Here is a 12,478-nt window from a genome sequence, read left to right on the forward strand (position 1 = left end):
AAACTGTCCGCTCTAACATAAGGTAAAACAAAATGCCCGGGAATAGTGGTGTGGAAGTGTAGTGAACTTCACCCTGAGACAGGCCCACTGATCAGGTTGCTGGGGGGACAATGAGCCAAGCTGAAACTCAGTTTAAAGTCACATTTGAGCTTTTACTTCCTGCTAGACACAAAGGAGGAGGCAGCTTGTCTAGCTGCTGGCAGATTCTCACAGGCAGTCAGACTGAGTGCTAGAGAAATAGACACAAAGAGGTACCACTGTGCCAAGTACAAATAGAGAACTGTTATGGAGCTAACTAGCAAGTGGCAGGATTGTAATGACTGAACCCATGGTCTAGGAACCAATGGTTGTAAAGAGTGAAAGACTACAGAATTGCAACAGGCTATCTTGCAATGGGAAGTCTATTTGATTATTGTCAGAGAGTTGAGTGAAGGAGTCTTTGTTTAAAAGGACACTGGAAGATTCATCCTGGTGAAGCAGGGAGAAGAGATGCTGTTAGAATCAGGAGGAACTGTACATTAAAATCAAAACTATATATATCTACTGAGAGTGTAGTATGCTGCATAGGCACAACTGAACATTACATTCAAAATGTAAAGGAGAATATCTTTTCAGTACAAATTGCCTTCTAACTAATGTTTATTTGATGTTGATTCAAATTGTTAGAGTATTAGTCTTAAAATGTAAAATCTTGCTGTGCAATTGTTTGCATTGGGCATTTGAGAATTCATACTGCATTTGAGAAGGCTCTATAGAAGTGATAACACCTCCTGACATGACAGCCTAAGCCTCCTAGGATTCAGATTCTTTAAGGAAGCTTCTCCCTCTGTTTGAAGGTCTGGCTTTATCGCTCAGTCAGCTAAGCTCTCTGTTGATTTCCCTCCCTCCTGCAGAAGAGCAGGTCTGTGAGGAGCAGTCTGCTGCCTTCGGTGCTTGCACTACAGAAGCTGTGTCTGCTCCAGTTGTTCCGACTCCAGCCAGTCATGCTGGTGCTCATCTGAGATCCAAAGGGACACAGCTCCAAGTTCCAGACATACGGACAGTCAAAGCTGTCAGCACAGGTGAGCAAAGCCTTTTGTGCAAACAGCCGAGGAAGCAGCAGTGAGGTTTCAGTACATATCTGTACTGAATGGAGGGACCTTCTGCCCCCTCCATTGAAACTATTTTCTCTTGTTTTCACTGGTGGCATTCAGTAAACTCATAGAACCAGCTGTAAACTGCAAAGGCCATGTTAGTAATCATTGCCATTTTCAACATGCTACAATTGCAAACTGCCACTCCTGAGGGAGATGGTCACACACAGCCTGGAGGGGGGAGTTTGGACAGAAAAGATATTCTCCTTTAAATGTCCTGATTCTAACAGCACTTCTTCTCCTTAAAGTAGTATTAGTAGCAGATTAGTACAAGTTTTGAAACAAAAGAACAGTCAATCAAAAGTTTCCTTTTAAGTTGTAGTCAGAACGTTGTAGCCAGAACTTCAAATATACTTGCACTACATTTTGAGTGAACTTCCTGATGCGTTATCAATCATAGAATCTCCATGGTGTGGAAGCAGGCCATTTGATCCATTGAGTCCACACTGACCCTCTGAAGAGCATCCCAATCAGACCCACAGCCCCCTACCTTAGGTGGGCGGCACGGTGGCACAGTGGTTAGCACTGCTGCCTCACAGCACCAGAGACCCGGGTTCAATTCCTGACTCAGGCGACTGACTGTGTGGAGTTTGCACGTTCTCCCAGTGTCTGCGTGGGTTTCCTCCGGGTGCTCCGGTTTCCTCCCACAGTCCAAAGATGTGCAGGTCAGGTGAATTGGCCATGCTAAATTGCCCGTAGTGTTAGGTAAGGGGTAAATGTATGGGTGGGTTGCGCTTCGGCGGGGCGGTGTGGACTTGTTGGGCCGAAGGGCCTGTTTCCATACTGTAAGTAATCTAATCTAATCTAATCTAAATTAACCCTGCATCCCTGCATTTCCCATGGCTAACCCACTTAGCCTGCATATCTTTGGACTGTGAAAGTGAATTGGAGCACCTGGAGGAAACCCATGCAGACATGGGGAGAACGTGCAAACTCCACACAGACAGTCACCCGAGGGTCAAATCGAACTGGGTCCCTGGTGTTGTGAGGCAGCAGTGCTAACCACTGTGTCACCTTGCCACCCCAACTCACTCAGTCAGCACTCACACAAACCTCACAAACACCTGCTCCCAAATAGACACAGCCCTGGACTTTACAATTCAGTCTGGATGAACAGGGAAGACACATTGACCTCAAAGATGGTGACATGGAAGAGGGACCAGAAAACAAAAACATGAGGAAGATATTCAAAATGGTCTTTTTTTTATTGTACTGAGGAGAACCACTGTCCTGGCACCTGCCTGTTGAAAAGAGTAAGAAATTGGATAAACTTAGATATCATGATTGGGTTGAAGTTATTAAGAAGGTTACTGAAGAAGCTAGAGAATCTGAAGTCATAGGAAGGTTCACATTTGCAAGACTGTGTCAAAGAATCACAGAAAATGTGTAAGTCTAAATCACAACATAATGTAGGAAAAGGATGCCATTGTGGAATTATAGAGCGGAAAGGAATTCAGAAAAGCATGGCCAAAGGTGTTTCCATCTAGTAAGGTAAGACATAAGAAATTCTAATGAAGAAGACTGGAACAATTACAAATAAAGAATGCATAATAAAAATGTCAGGGCTTTCATCAAAAATGTGGCTCAGTGGTTAGCACTGCTGCCTCACAGCGCCAGGGACCCAGTTTTGATTCCAGCCTCAGGCGACTGTCTATGCGGAGTTTGCACATTTTCCCCGTGTCTGCGTGGGTTTCCTCCAGGTGCTCCAGTTTCCGCCCACAGTCCAAAGATGTGCAAGTTAAGTGAATTGGCCATGAATTGCCCATAGTATTCAGGGATGTGTAGGTTAGGTGCATTAGTCAGAGGTAATTAGAGTAATAGGGTAGGGGACTGGGTCTGGGTAGACTTGTTGGTCCAAATGGCCTGTTTCCACGCTGTAGGGATTCTATGATTCTAATTACTAGGCACTACTCTGATTGTACTGTTCAGTCAATATGATATACACAAAACAATCATCAGTACCTGGGGTTAATTCTTTGTCTAGAATCAAATCAATGGGTCTGACCTCCTATACAGGAAATTATTAATACTGTACTGAGGATAATCACTGACATGAATGTAATTTAGGGATACATATTGTTTATTATTAGAATAACAGATACTTGGAAGGATCAACTGTCATCCATCTTACTGAAGGGATCAAATAAAAACCATTCTAAATGAAAGTTTAATATCAGATGACTAAATCTATTAGTTATTCAAGTAACTAAAGTAGGGGAAATTCCTGTCATTCCTTTTGACAAATTCCTATTAACATTATTTCTAAACTTAAGTTATGTTGATTAAAATCAATCTTAAAGTAATATTAGTAGCAGATTGGTACAAGTCTTGAAACGAAAGAACACTCATTTAAAAGTTTCCTTTTAAGTTGTAGTCAGAACACTGCAGCAAGAACTCTAAATGTACTTGTCTGGCATTATAATCTACACAGAAACAACAAGTTGCAATGTTATCTCTGCAATGTAGTTCAGCTCACAAATGTCAGCAGTTGGTTCATCAAAAAGATCACTGCAACTAATGATGATGTGAGGTTGGCAGGATGTCCCCCCATAGTGCCACCTGAACCTGGCAGGGCTGTGGTAGAAATGAGGGGATATTGAAGCCTGACTATGCAGCAACTCTCCTCTGCAAGTTTCCTCAGGTCCCTAACTGCCTCCACCTCGCCCTCTCACTCGATGTAAATGGCATTTAGGGTTAGAACCTGCAGGCCAATTGGTTTTCCTTCTATTCCCCCCAGGTTCCTGGAAGGACAAACTAAGAACGTTTGCTATGTCCAGACGTACCTTGTCAGATAAAAACTCAACTTACTCAATTTTTCTCAGACTTCCCATTTCAGGAAGCACGTCAACAAGTACAGTAATGCCAGCATCCCCGAGTTCATTATCTTGCAAGCTGGGGAGAAATTGCAACTCAAAATGGTAAGAAATGTCAGGAAGAAATAGAAGAACTTCATGTAACTTGGTGGAATTTTCTGTGATACTTACTTTATTTCTTCCAAGTGATGACAGATTTTCAGTGCAGAGGCCAAGTGGATAATACCCATTACACTAATATTACAGGATGTAAGGCTGGAATCAAAAGTTGACGTTTGCAAATTAAAGTAAATTAAAGCTTCGAAGAGAAATGACCAACACAATCACAGTACGCAACAAACTTCAAAAAGAACAACTTACACATATGTGCTTTTAATGTAAATAAAACATTCCAAAATATTCTATAGTTGCAATGGCAAAGCTAACACTGGACCAGGGAGGAGACATTAGGACAGTTGATTAAAAGCTTGATCAGTGGGCTAGGTTTAAGGTTATTTTAAACACAGATGGCGAACCAGACAGATGGAGCGGTTTAGGGGGAGCTTAGGACAACGACAGCTGAAGGGATGGTGACCCCACCAACAGCAGGCTGAAGGAAGTGCAGAATGGTCAAGTGGTCAGAGTTGGTGGCACGCAGAGGTCTCAAAAGGTTGTTGTTTTGGAGTAGGTAACAGAGACGGAAGGGCATCACCCTCCCAGTCAAGCTTTAATCTCTGCTCAACATTATCCTAAAATGTACACTTTCCAACAACACTCAAAGGATATTGTGAGCAGGGAGTAGTGTTTGATTTGCCAATTTCCCTATGTAAGTATCATGGGTGCAATTAGACTAACCAAACAGGGATCAGCTAAATCAAAACACACAAGCACAACTCAATACCTCTAAGGAATGAGGGGAGTTTTTGTCCGATGTATCTTTAACATCACAGGTTTTAGGGATTCCGATCATGGACTAAAAATGTAACATCTAATAGTAAGGAACTAAATGAAACCAATAAATTAGCATCAAGTTGTTATATGAGATGATATCCAGTTAGGGTGATGTTCTATTACAATACTGGAACTCATTGCATTGTTACTGTCTTCTTTATGTAATTGCTGCAGTTCCAACAGGAGTTACTACTGACCAGATTAAATTAGACACTACAATTATGACCATGATGTTAATAAAGTTCTTACATCAGCTTCTTTAAGCTGCTGACTTTAGGAATGATTTCAGATAGCGTTCCAGCAAACCTGTCCGCATACTTTCTGCTTTTGAAACTGTAAGAGGAAAAGAGAGAATTAAAACATATTTATTTTGTATTATTTTACTGGTGGAATAGAAAGAAAGCACGTCTTGATGGACAGCATTAAACTTTGCATTTCAGGCAGCAATACATTCGCTTTTTCACCATCCAACTATATCATCCAGAATCTTAAGTGTCAAGTTAACAGAAAACATGTCCCATACATGATCAGGTCTGATCTTGGCCCCAACTCTACTTTTCGGCCTCTTGATTTCATCCCTTGATTCTCCAAGACCAAAAATCAGACTATCCCATTTGTAAATGATTGTGCTTGTGTTAGACTAACAATGTGTAACTCAGTCTCTGTTTACACACAGGTGAACCACAGAGGAGAGAGAAAGGAATGCAACACAACTTGTCTCCTGTTCCAAATGTCATAAGATACATTTTAAAAATGGATTTGTATCACATTTTTTTAAAAATCAAAGATTCCATGAGCTGGAGACAGGAACATTGTAGCTTTTAAACAGAGCATAATGGTACAGGTTATCCGAACGACATGGGTGGGAAACATTTTGGTGGATAATCAAATGCCAGATAACACAGTTTAGACATGCATTAGGACCTTGCGATCTTGTTTGGATAATTTGAAATTCAGATAATCGAGGTTAGTCTGTATTTGTGGGCAGAAGGACAATGCCATAATTCCTCATTCTTTGCCCTGGTCTAAGGAGCTATTTGGTTTTCAACAGTAGAGAAGGAACTACTTAACAAATCCTAACAAGAAGGTCCTGCTTTAATAAGACATAGTTTATAACAGGATAGCAGGTAGACACAAAATTCATTAGCTAGTTAGACATCACTACTAAAGACTATTGGGAGAGATAGATGATACATTGATCCGCTTTGAGTTCTGTTCGCTCAATTTCCCCATCTAATATTGCACATCATCATCAGATTGGTACAGTGTAATGCAGTCTCCAACATTAACCTTTTCAGAACCATTATCTTACACTACAGGGACTTTTTCCCCTTCCACATTTAAGAAATGGTTTGACAAATCGTTACAAAATGATTCTGTGTCCTTTCATTCTGGGACTTGTATGTGATTCAGACCTTTGCAATCACTTTTCCATGAGGCATCATCCTAAGTTAAATAAAATCAGTCCACCAATTGGTATTTATTACTGAGCTAATTCAGGGAAGTCAAATGAAAGCTGGTATATGAAATGGAGGAGAAGACACCAACTAAGGCTGGCTCTTATACTAGCCTTGAATATAAGACATACGATCGGAATGGGACAGAAGGATGTTAACTCTGCAGCTGGATTATGCCTGTCAACTGCAAGAGCATAAAGACAGGTCACAGCTCTCAGGTCACTATCAATCCCACCCCTGCATGCCCAATGGGAGATGCGCCTAGAAGTCCTGCCTTTATATTCCTCTCCCACCTCTCTGTCCAATTTGGTTTGCTTTCCTTCCCCAGGAATCTGCCACTGTCTGTCAATGTGGCTAAAGTCACAAAAGTGCTATCCTTTGTGGTTGGGCAGCAGAGACAAAAGGAAGAAAGATAAAAAGCAGGCACAATACTTCCAGTGGGAATGTCTATTTATTACTCTGTTCAAGCAGGAGACTCGGTACCTCGTTGCTAATCTAATGTTGAAGACCAGGTGAGACTGACTTTTCATCTCAGAAAATCATGAGATAAAATGAATGGACGGAGAGGTGAAGGTGAGGCCCAAAATCAGCCACGTCATACAGAATGGCAGAGAAGACTCAAGGAGCTAAATGGTCAACTTCCCTGTTCCCAAATGTAGGTGCTAAGAATGAAAGGGTCAGAACATTCCAATAAGGGAGACAAGGAAATATTAACTGCCTTTCTACCCTTGATGTGAGCTCTTGAAATGCTAGACAGATAAGATATAGGTTTCCAGTTCCAAATAAAATTAGATGCAAATACCCATATTACTTTATGCACAAGATTTGCATTGAATACATTTCAGATTGTGCAATAAATGTGACACAGTTGTGTAAAGAATACTCACATGCAAATTTGATATTTCTGGTTGAGCCAAGTTCAGAATAATAAAAACAGACATAAACTGTCAGAAATAGTCAGCAGATGAGCCAGCATCTCTGAAGAAAGGAGAGCTGACTTGATCATCAATGTTTCAGGTCAAAGAGATTAACTCTTAATTTCATCCCGTTCTCATATGGTGTAGAGGGGGAAGGGTAAATGAAGGGGTCAAAGTGCAGAAGTGAAGATGTGCAGTAGAATGGAAGGTAGAAGGGCTTTGAGTGGCAGAAAGAAGATGGTGCAAGGCAAAGGGAGGGTGAGTAATGCAATGAGAAAGGAAACAAAGGGGGAGTAGAGTGTTAATTGTGTTTTTTCTTTAATTTGTCGGATGTGAGTATCACTGGCAAGGTCAGGGTTCATTGACCACTGCAAACTGCCCTTGAAGATGATGGGGAACTCTCTCTTTGAATCGATGCAGTTCATCTGCAGTTCAGACGTGTCGGAGGGAGGTAGTGGTAGAATTTGAGGATCTTGACCCAGTCTCTCTAAAGCAATGGTAATTTACTTCCAAATCAGGGTATCGTATGGCATAGGTTTGATTTTGCAAACTATTGCCATTGTCCATTTATTTGTTGGACTTGATTTTTGTTGGAGCCAAGATGGTGGTGGTAGCAGGGCAGGAAGTATTTGGGCTCTGTGCCTGTACGGTCCCGCTCTCCTTGCTGGCTGTTTTGTTTTTTCATTTCTCTCTTGCATCAAAGTTCACCTTTTCTTCCATTCTGCAGTTGCAATGGAGGAAGGGGGCAGCTTGGTGCATTCGGATGTCCATTCTTCATGGCCATAGCAGCTGTGGCTTTGTCGAAAACTTCAGCATGATGGGTCTGGTCTGTTTCCCTTGCTGGCAAAGTCAGTGGTGACTTCTTTCCCCGTGGCTATGGCAGCAACGTGGCAGCTTTGGTGGCGACTGAAGTGGTACCAACTTGAGATAGCTTGAGCATCGGGTCTTGGTGGGTCCAATCTGTCCCTCCTTGCTATGGCAATGATACAATGGCTTCAGCGGAGGCAGCATGGTGGATCGGTCCAGAAATCCTTGCTTTGGCAGCTTCAGCTGTGGCATTTCATAGCCACTGCAGGAACCCAGATTGCCATGGAGGGGACTAAAGGTGAACTTTGACCTAACTTTGTCTCAATTGTTTCTTTTTATAATTTCTCAAGTCAAAATGGTGCCGAATTGTGGTGACTTATTCAGGTCGCACAAATTACAAGTGACAATAAATTGTTATTCTGTTCTGGAGTTTGCAGGTTTCGAAGGCGCTGTTGAAAGAGACTTGAAAAATTGATGTAGTGTATCTTGTTCATGGTACACACTGTTGCCACTTGGTGTAAGGAGTGAAGATGCAAGGTGGTGGGTGTTGTACCAATCAAGGGGGCTTGATGTTGATCTTCCTGAGTGTAGTTGGACTTGCATTCATCCGTGCAAGTGGAGTGTATTCATTCTACCACACTCCTTTACCTTGTAAATGGTGAACAGGCTTTGGGGAGTCAAAGGTCAAGATACTCACCATAGAATTCCCAGACTAGAAACTAATGTCACAGCCTCAGTGTTCATATAGCTGGTCTAGTTATGTTTCTGTCAATGATTATGCCAATACACTGATGCTGTAGGATTCAGTGATTGCATTAACATTGAATTTCAAGAGGAGATTATCAGATTCTCTCTTGTTGAGATTGTTATTTCCTGGCATTTGTCAGGCAAGAATTTTACTTGCCACTAGTCAGTCCCAATTCTAATGATACCGGGTTTTATCACATAAGGACACAGACTGCTTTAGTATCGGAGGAGTCATAAATGGTTTTGAACATAATAGCACTCAGAGTACACCCACAGCTCAACCTTACTATGGAGGGAAGATCATTTAAAGCTAAGTGAAGTACATCATCATGATGCAGCATTGTCCTGAGGCTAGGTTGATAGGCTACCAACAACCACAACCACCTTCTTACATGCTCAGCATCAATTCAACCAAAGGATTGAATTTGGTTGTGCCCTGAAAGCTATCTAGGAGTTGGTTAGTTCAGTTGGCTGAATGACTGATTTACAATGTAGAGTAATACCAAACAATACCAATACCAATGAAACAGTTCACTTTTAGAGTTAAAAAAAAAAATTTATTCTTTAAATAGTGGAATTTGGGGAGTTCTCTGTCACTCATACTTTAACAGATTATGAGGTGAGGTGAGTTTTTCTAGGTGTTTGGTTTAATTAGTAGAGGGGTTTACCGCCAAGTCACAACAATACTGATGTGCTGAGATCTCCATCATTGAGGTAGGGAATATTTGCTGAGCTTCCTCCTCTTGTTGATTGAAGGTGAGGTTCACAAATATACAATGTTCAAATGTTTGTTTAATTCTAGCTGCAGAGAACGATGATGTTTATCAATTTCACATAAAACTCTATCAAAATTGGGTTGGGTATGATTCACTCAAATTGTGGGTTTATGGTGTGTAACGTCTGCAGTAGACCGGAGGGTCTTCCCATACCAACAACCGTGGGCGGCACGGTGGCACAGTGGTTAGCACTGCTGCCTCACAGCGCCAGAGACCCGGGTTCAATTCCCGCCTCAGGCGACTGACTGTGTGGAGTTTGCACGTTCTCCCCCTATCTGCGTGGGTTTCCTCCGGGTGCTCCGGTTTCCTCCCACACTCCAAAGATGTGCAGGCCAGGTGAATTGGCCATGCTAAATTGCCTGTAGTGTTAGGTAAGGGGTAGATGTAGGGGTATGGGTGGGTTTCGCTTCGGCGGGGCGGTGTGGGCTTGTTGGGCCGAAGGGCCTGTTTCCACACTGTAAGTAATCTAATCTAATCTAATCTAATCAATCTAATCTAAAACCTAGTAAGCAGGAAGCATCAAGGTAATGGTATCAATCTGTTGATTCTAGTCTGGACTGACGGCCACTCACATCCCAGAATCAAACTCATGCAAGGCAGACAGAAGCTGACCATGTTGCAAAAACTAGAAGCAAGATAGAGGAGTGTAGTGACTGGAATCAGAGTGGATCTCACTGACTATGAAATCCTTGACTGAGATTGTTAACATGGGCCAATCAGTATTAACAAGGGATTCAGAATCTCCTCATTGCAGGGGACTGACTCCAAGATAGCTGGTCACAGCCAGTGTACTGTGCAGACGTAAGTAAAGGGAGACTTGGTGACGGGATATCAGCCTCTGTGCAGTTATTTCAAGGAGCAATCAGCAAGGTACCACCGAAAGGTGATAAGAGGGAAGAAAAATCGAATATGAAAACAAATCAGGATGAAATGTAAAAAAAAAGCTTGTAAGGGATTTTATAAAAATGTAAAAAGGAAGAGAATAGCTAGACTAATCTTTGGACTCTTAGAAGCAGAGACAGGAGAAACTGTAAAGGCATTGAATAAAGTCCATGTCTTCACCATGGAATATACAAGCATAATGCCAGATCTAAATGGTAACCTGGGGCTAAAAGCAGGAAATTAACATCATTAGTATCAACAGAGAAAAAGTATTAGACTAAAATTCCCAGTATGTGATAGCCTTCAGTGCAAGGCTCCAAAGGAGGTAGCAGGCAATGTAGTCAATTAGCTAACTATAATTTTCCAGAAGTCCTTTGGTTTGGGAACAATCCCAACAAATTGGAAATTTGCAAAAGCTTAAGTTAGGAGGAAGCAAGAAAACAATCCTCTCCAGGCCAGTTAACTGACTGGAATTTATTATCAAAGAAGTTTTAATAAAGCACTTAGAAAAGCATAGGACAAGTAAATATGGTTTCACTGAAGGGGAACCCTGTTTGGCAAGTTTATTAGATCTGAGGGTGTAACTAGCCAGACAGATAAATGGGAACCAATGGACGATAAGTCAAATTGATTTCCAAAATACATTCTATGTGATGCCACACTAAAAGCTAATAGGCATGATAAGGGCATCTCAGATATTTACGATATACGTTAATAACTTAGATGAAGAGGCCAAGAGTAATGTTACTAAATTTGCTAATGACAAAAGGTTAGGTGGAAATGTATATGATGTGAAAGGCACAGAGAGGCTGCAAAGAGTTATTGATAGGTGAAATAAGTGAGCAAAAAGATGAGAGTATAACGGAGGAACGTGTGACATTATTCACTCTGTTAGAACAGAAATGCAGAAAATTGTTTAAAAGATGTGGACATTCAAAGAGAATCGAAAGCACTCATACAGGAAAGTCAGCATGCAGATGCAGCAAGCAATTCAGAAGATAACTATCATGTCGGCCATTGTTGCAAAGGGACTGGAGTTCAGAAATAAGGAGGTCTTGCTAACATTGTTCAGGATTTTGGTGAGACCCCATCCGCAGTATTGAGTGCACTTTCAGTCTCCGATTGTGAAAGGATATATTTGTAGTGGAGGCATGAAAGTAAAGATTAATTGAAATAACCCCTTGGATAAGGGGGTCCACCTTATGATTAATGGTTGAGCAAATTAGGTGCATATTTTCTGGAGCTTAGCAGAACGAGAGGAAAATTCATTGAGACATACTAGATTCTGAAGGGATGGATACAGAGATTATTTGTGCTAGTCAGAAAATCTAAACACAATGACACGACTTTAGGATAAAGGGCCAATCGCTTAGGACTGAGGGGAGCACAGATTATGTCACTCTGCATGGTGACGATACGGAATTCTCCACCCAAAGGACGTGGATGCTTTGGAGTTCCAAGAGACAGAAGTTTTCTATCTCAGAATCAAACAATGTGGGGAGTGGGCAGGAAAGTGAAGATAAAAGCCAAGATCAGCTGTGATTATATTGAATGGAGGAGTAGGCCCAATGAGCCAAATGGCCGACTCCTGTTCTTATTTCTTGTCTCTGATATTCTAGTGTTGTGGTTCTGTTCGCCGAGCTGGGAATTTGTGTTGCAGACGTTTCAACACAGAAGCACTTCACAGGAGGCTCCCAAGCACTGAGGATGTCACCTAGACAGGGGACGAAACGTCTGCAACACAAATTTTCAGCGAACAGAACCACAACAACGAGCACCCGAGCTACAAATCTTCTCACAGACTTTGAATATTCTAGTGTGGTGAGATGTCACTAGCAACATGGATGACAATGATTAACTGTATATTTTGCAAGACTCCACTTCTGGTGAAGAGACTTGCCCAGTGAGAGCCAAGATCAGAGAGAATTAGCCACACCCAGATTTCCAGTAGTTGAAATGAATGGCAAGCATCACAAATCAGAATAATTTCTTTGCCAGATTGCCAAATCAGCATGA

The 12,478-nt window shown here is 41.7% G+C and overlaps 1 protein-coding gene across 1 annotated transcript in view; it reads right to left on the reverse strand.

Annotated features, from left to right (window-relative positions):
- The window catches only part of nlrc5 (NLR family, CARD domain containing 5), a 149,408-nt gene that overhangs the window by 104,291 nt on the left and 32,639 nt on the right, over nt 1-12,478 (reverse strand). The window contains exons 7-9 of the mRNA XM_072547504.1: nt 5,126-5,209; nt 4,118-4,201; nt 3,942-4,025 (exon numbers count right to left, since the gene is read on the reverse strand). Of these exons, the coding sequence (XP_072403605.1) occupies nt 3,942-4,025; nt 4,118-4,201; nt 5,126-5,209 (252 nt within the window). The remainder of the gene's footprint in view (nt 1-3,941; nt 4,026-4,117; nt 4,202-5,125; nt 5,210-12,478) is intronic.

This window comes from Chiloscyllium punctatum, chromosome 26, assembly GCF_047496795.1.
Source record: "Chiloscyllium punctatum isolate Juve2018m chromosome 26, sChiPun1.3, whole genome shotgun sequence".
Classification (NCBI taxonomy): domain Eukaryota; kingdom Metazoa; phylum Chordata; class Chondrichthyes; order Orectolobiformes; family Hemiscylliidae; genus Chiloscyllium; species Chiloscyllium punctatum.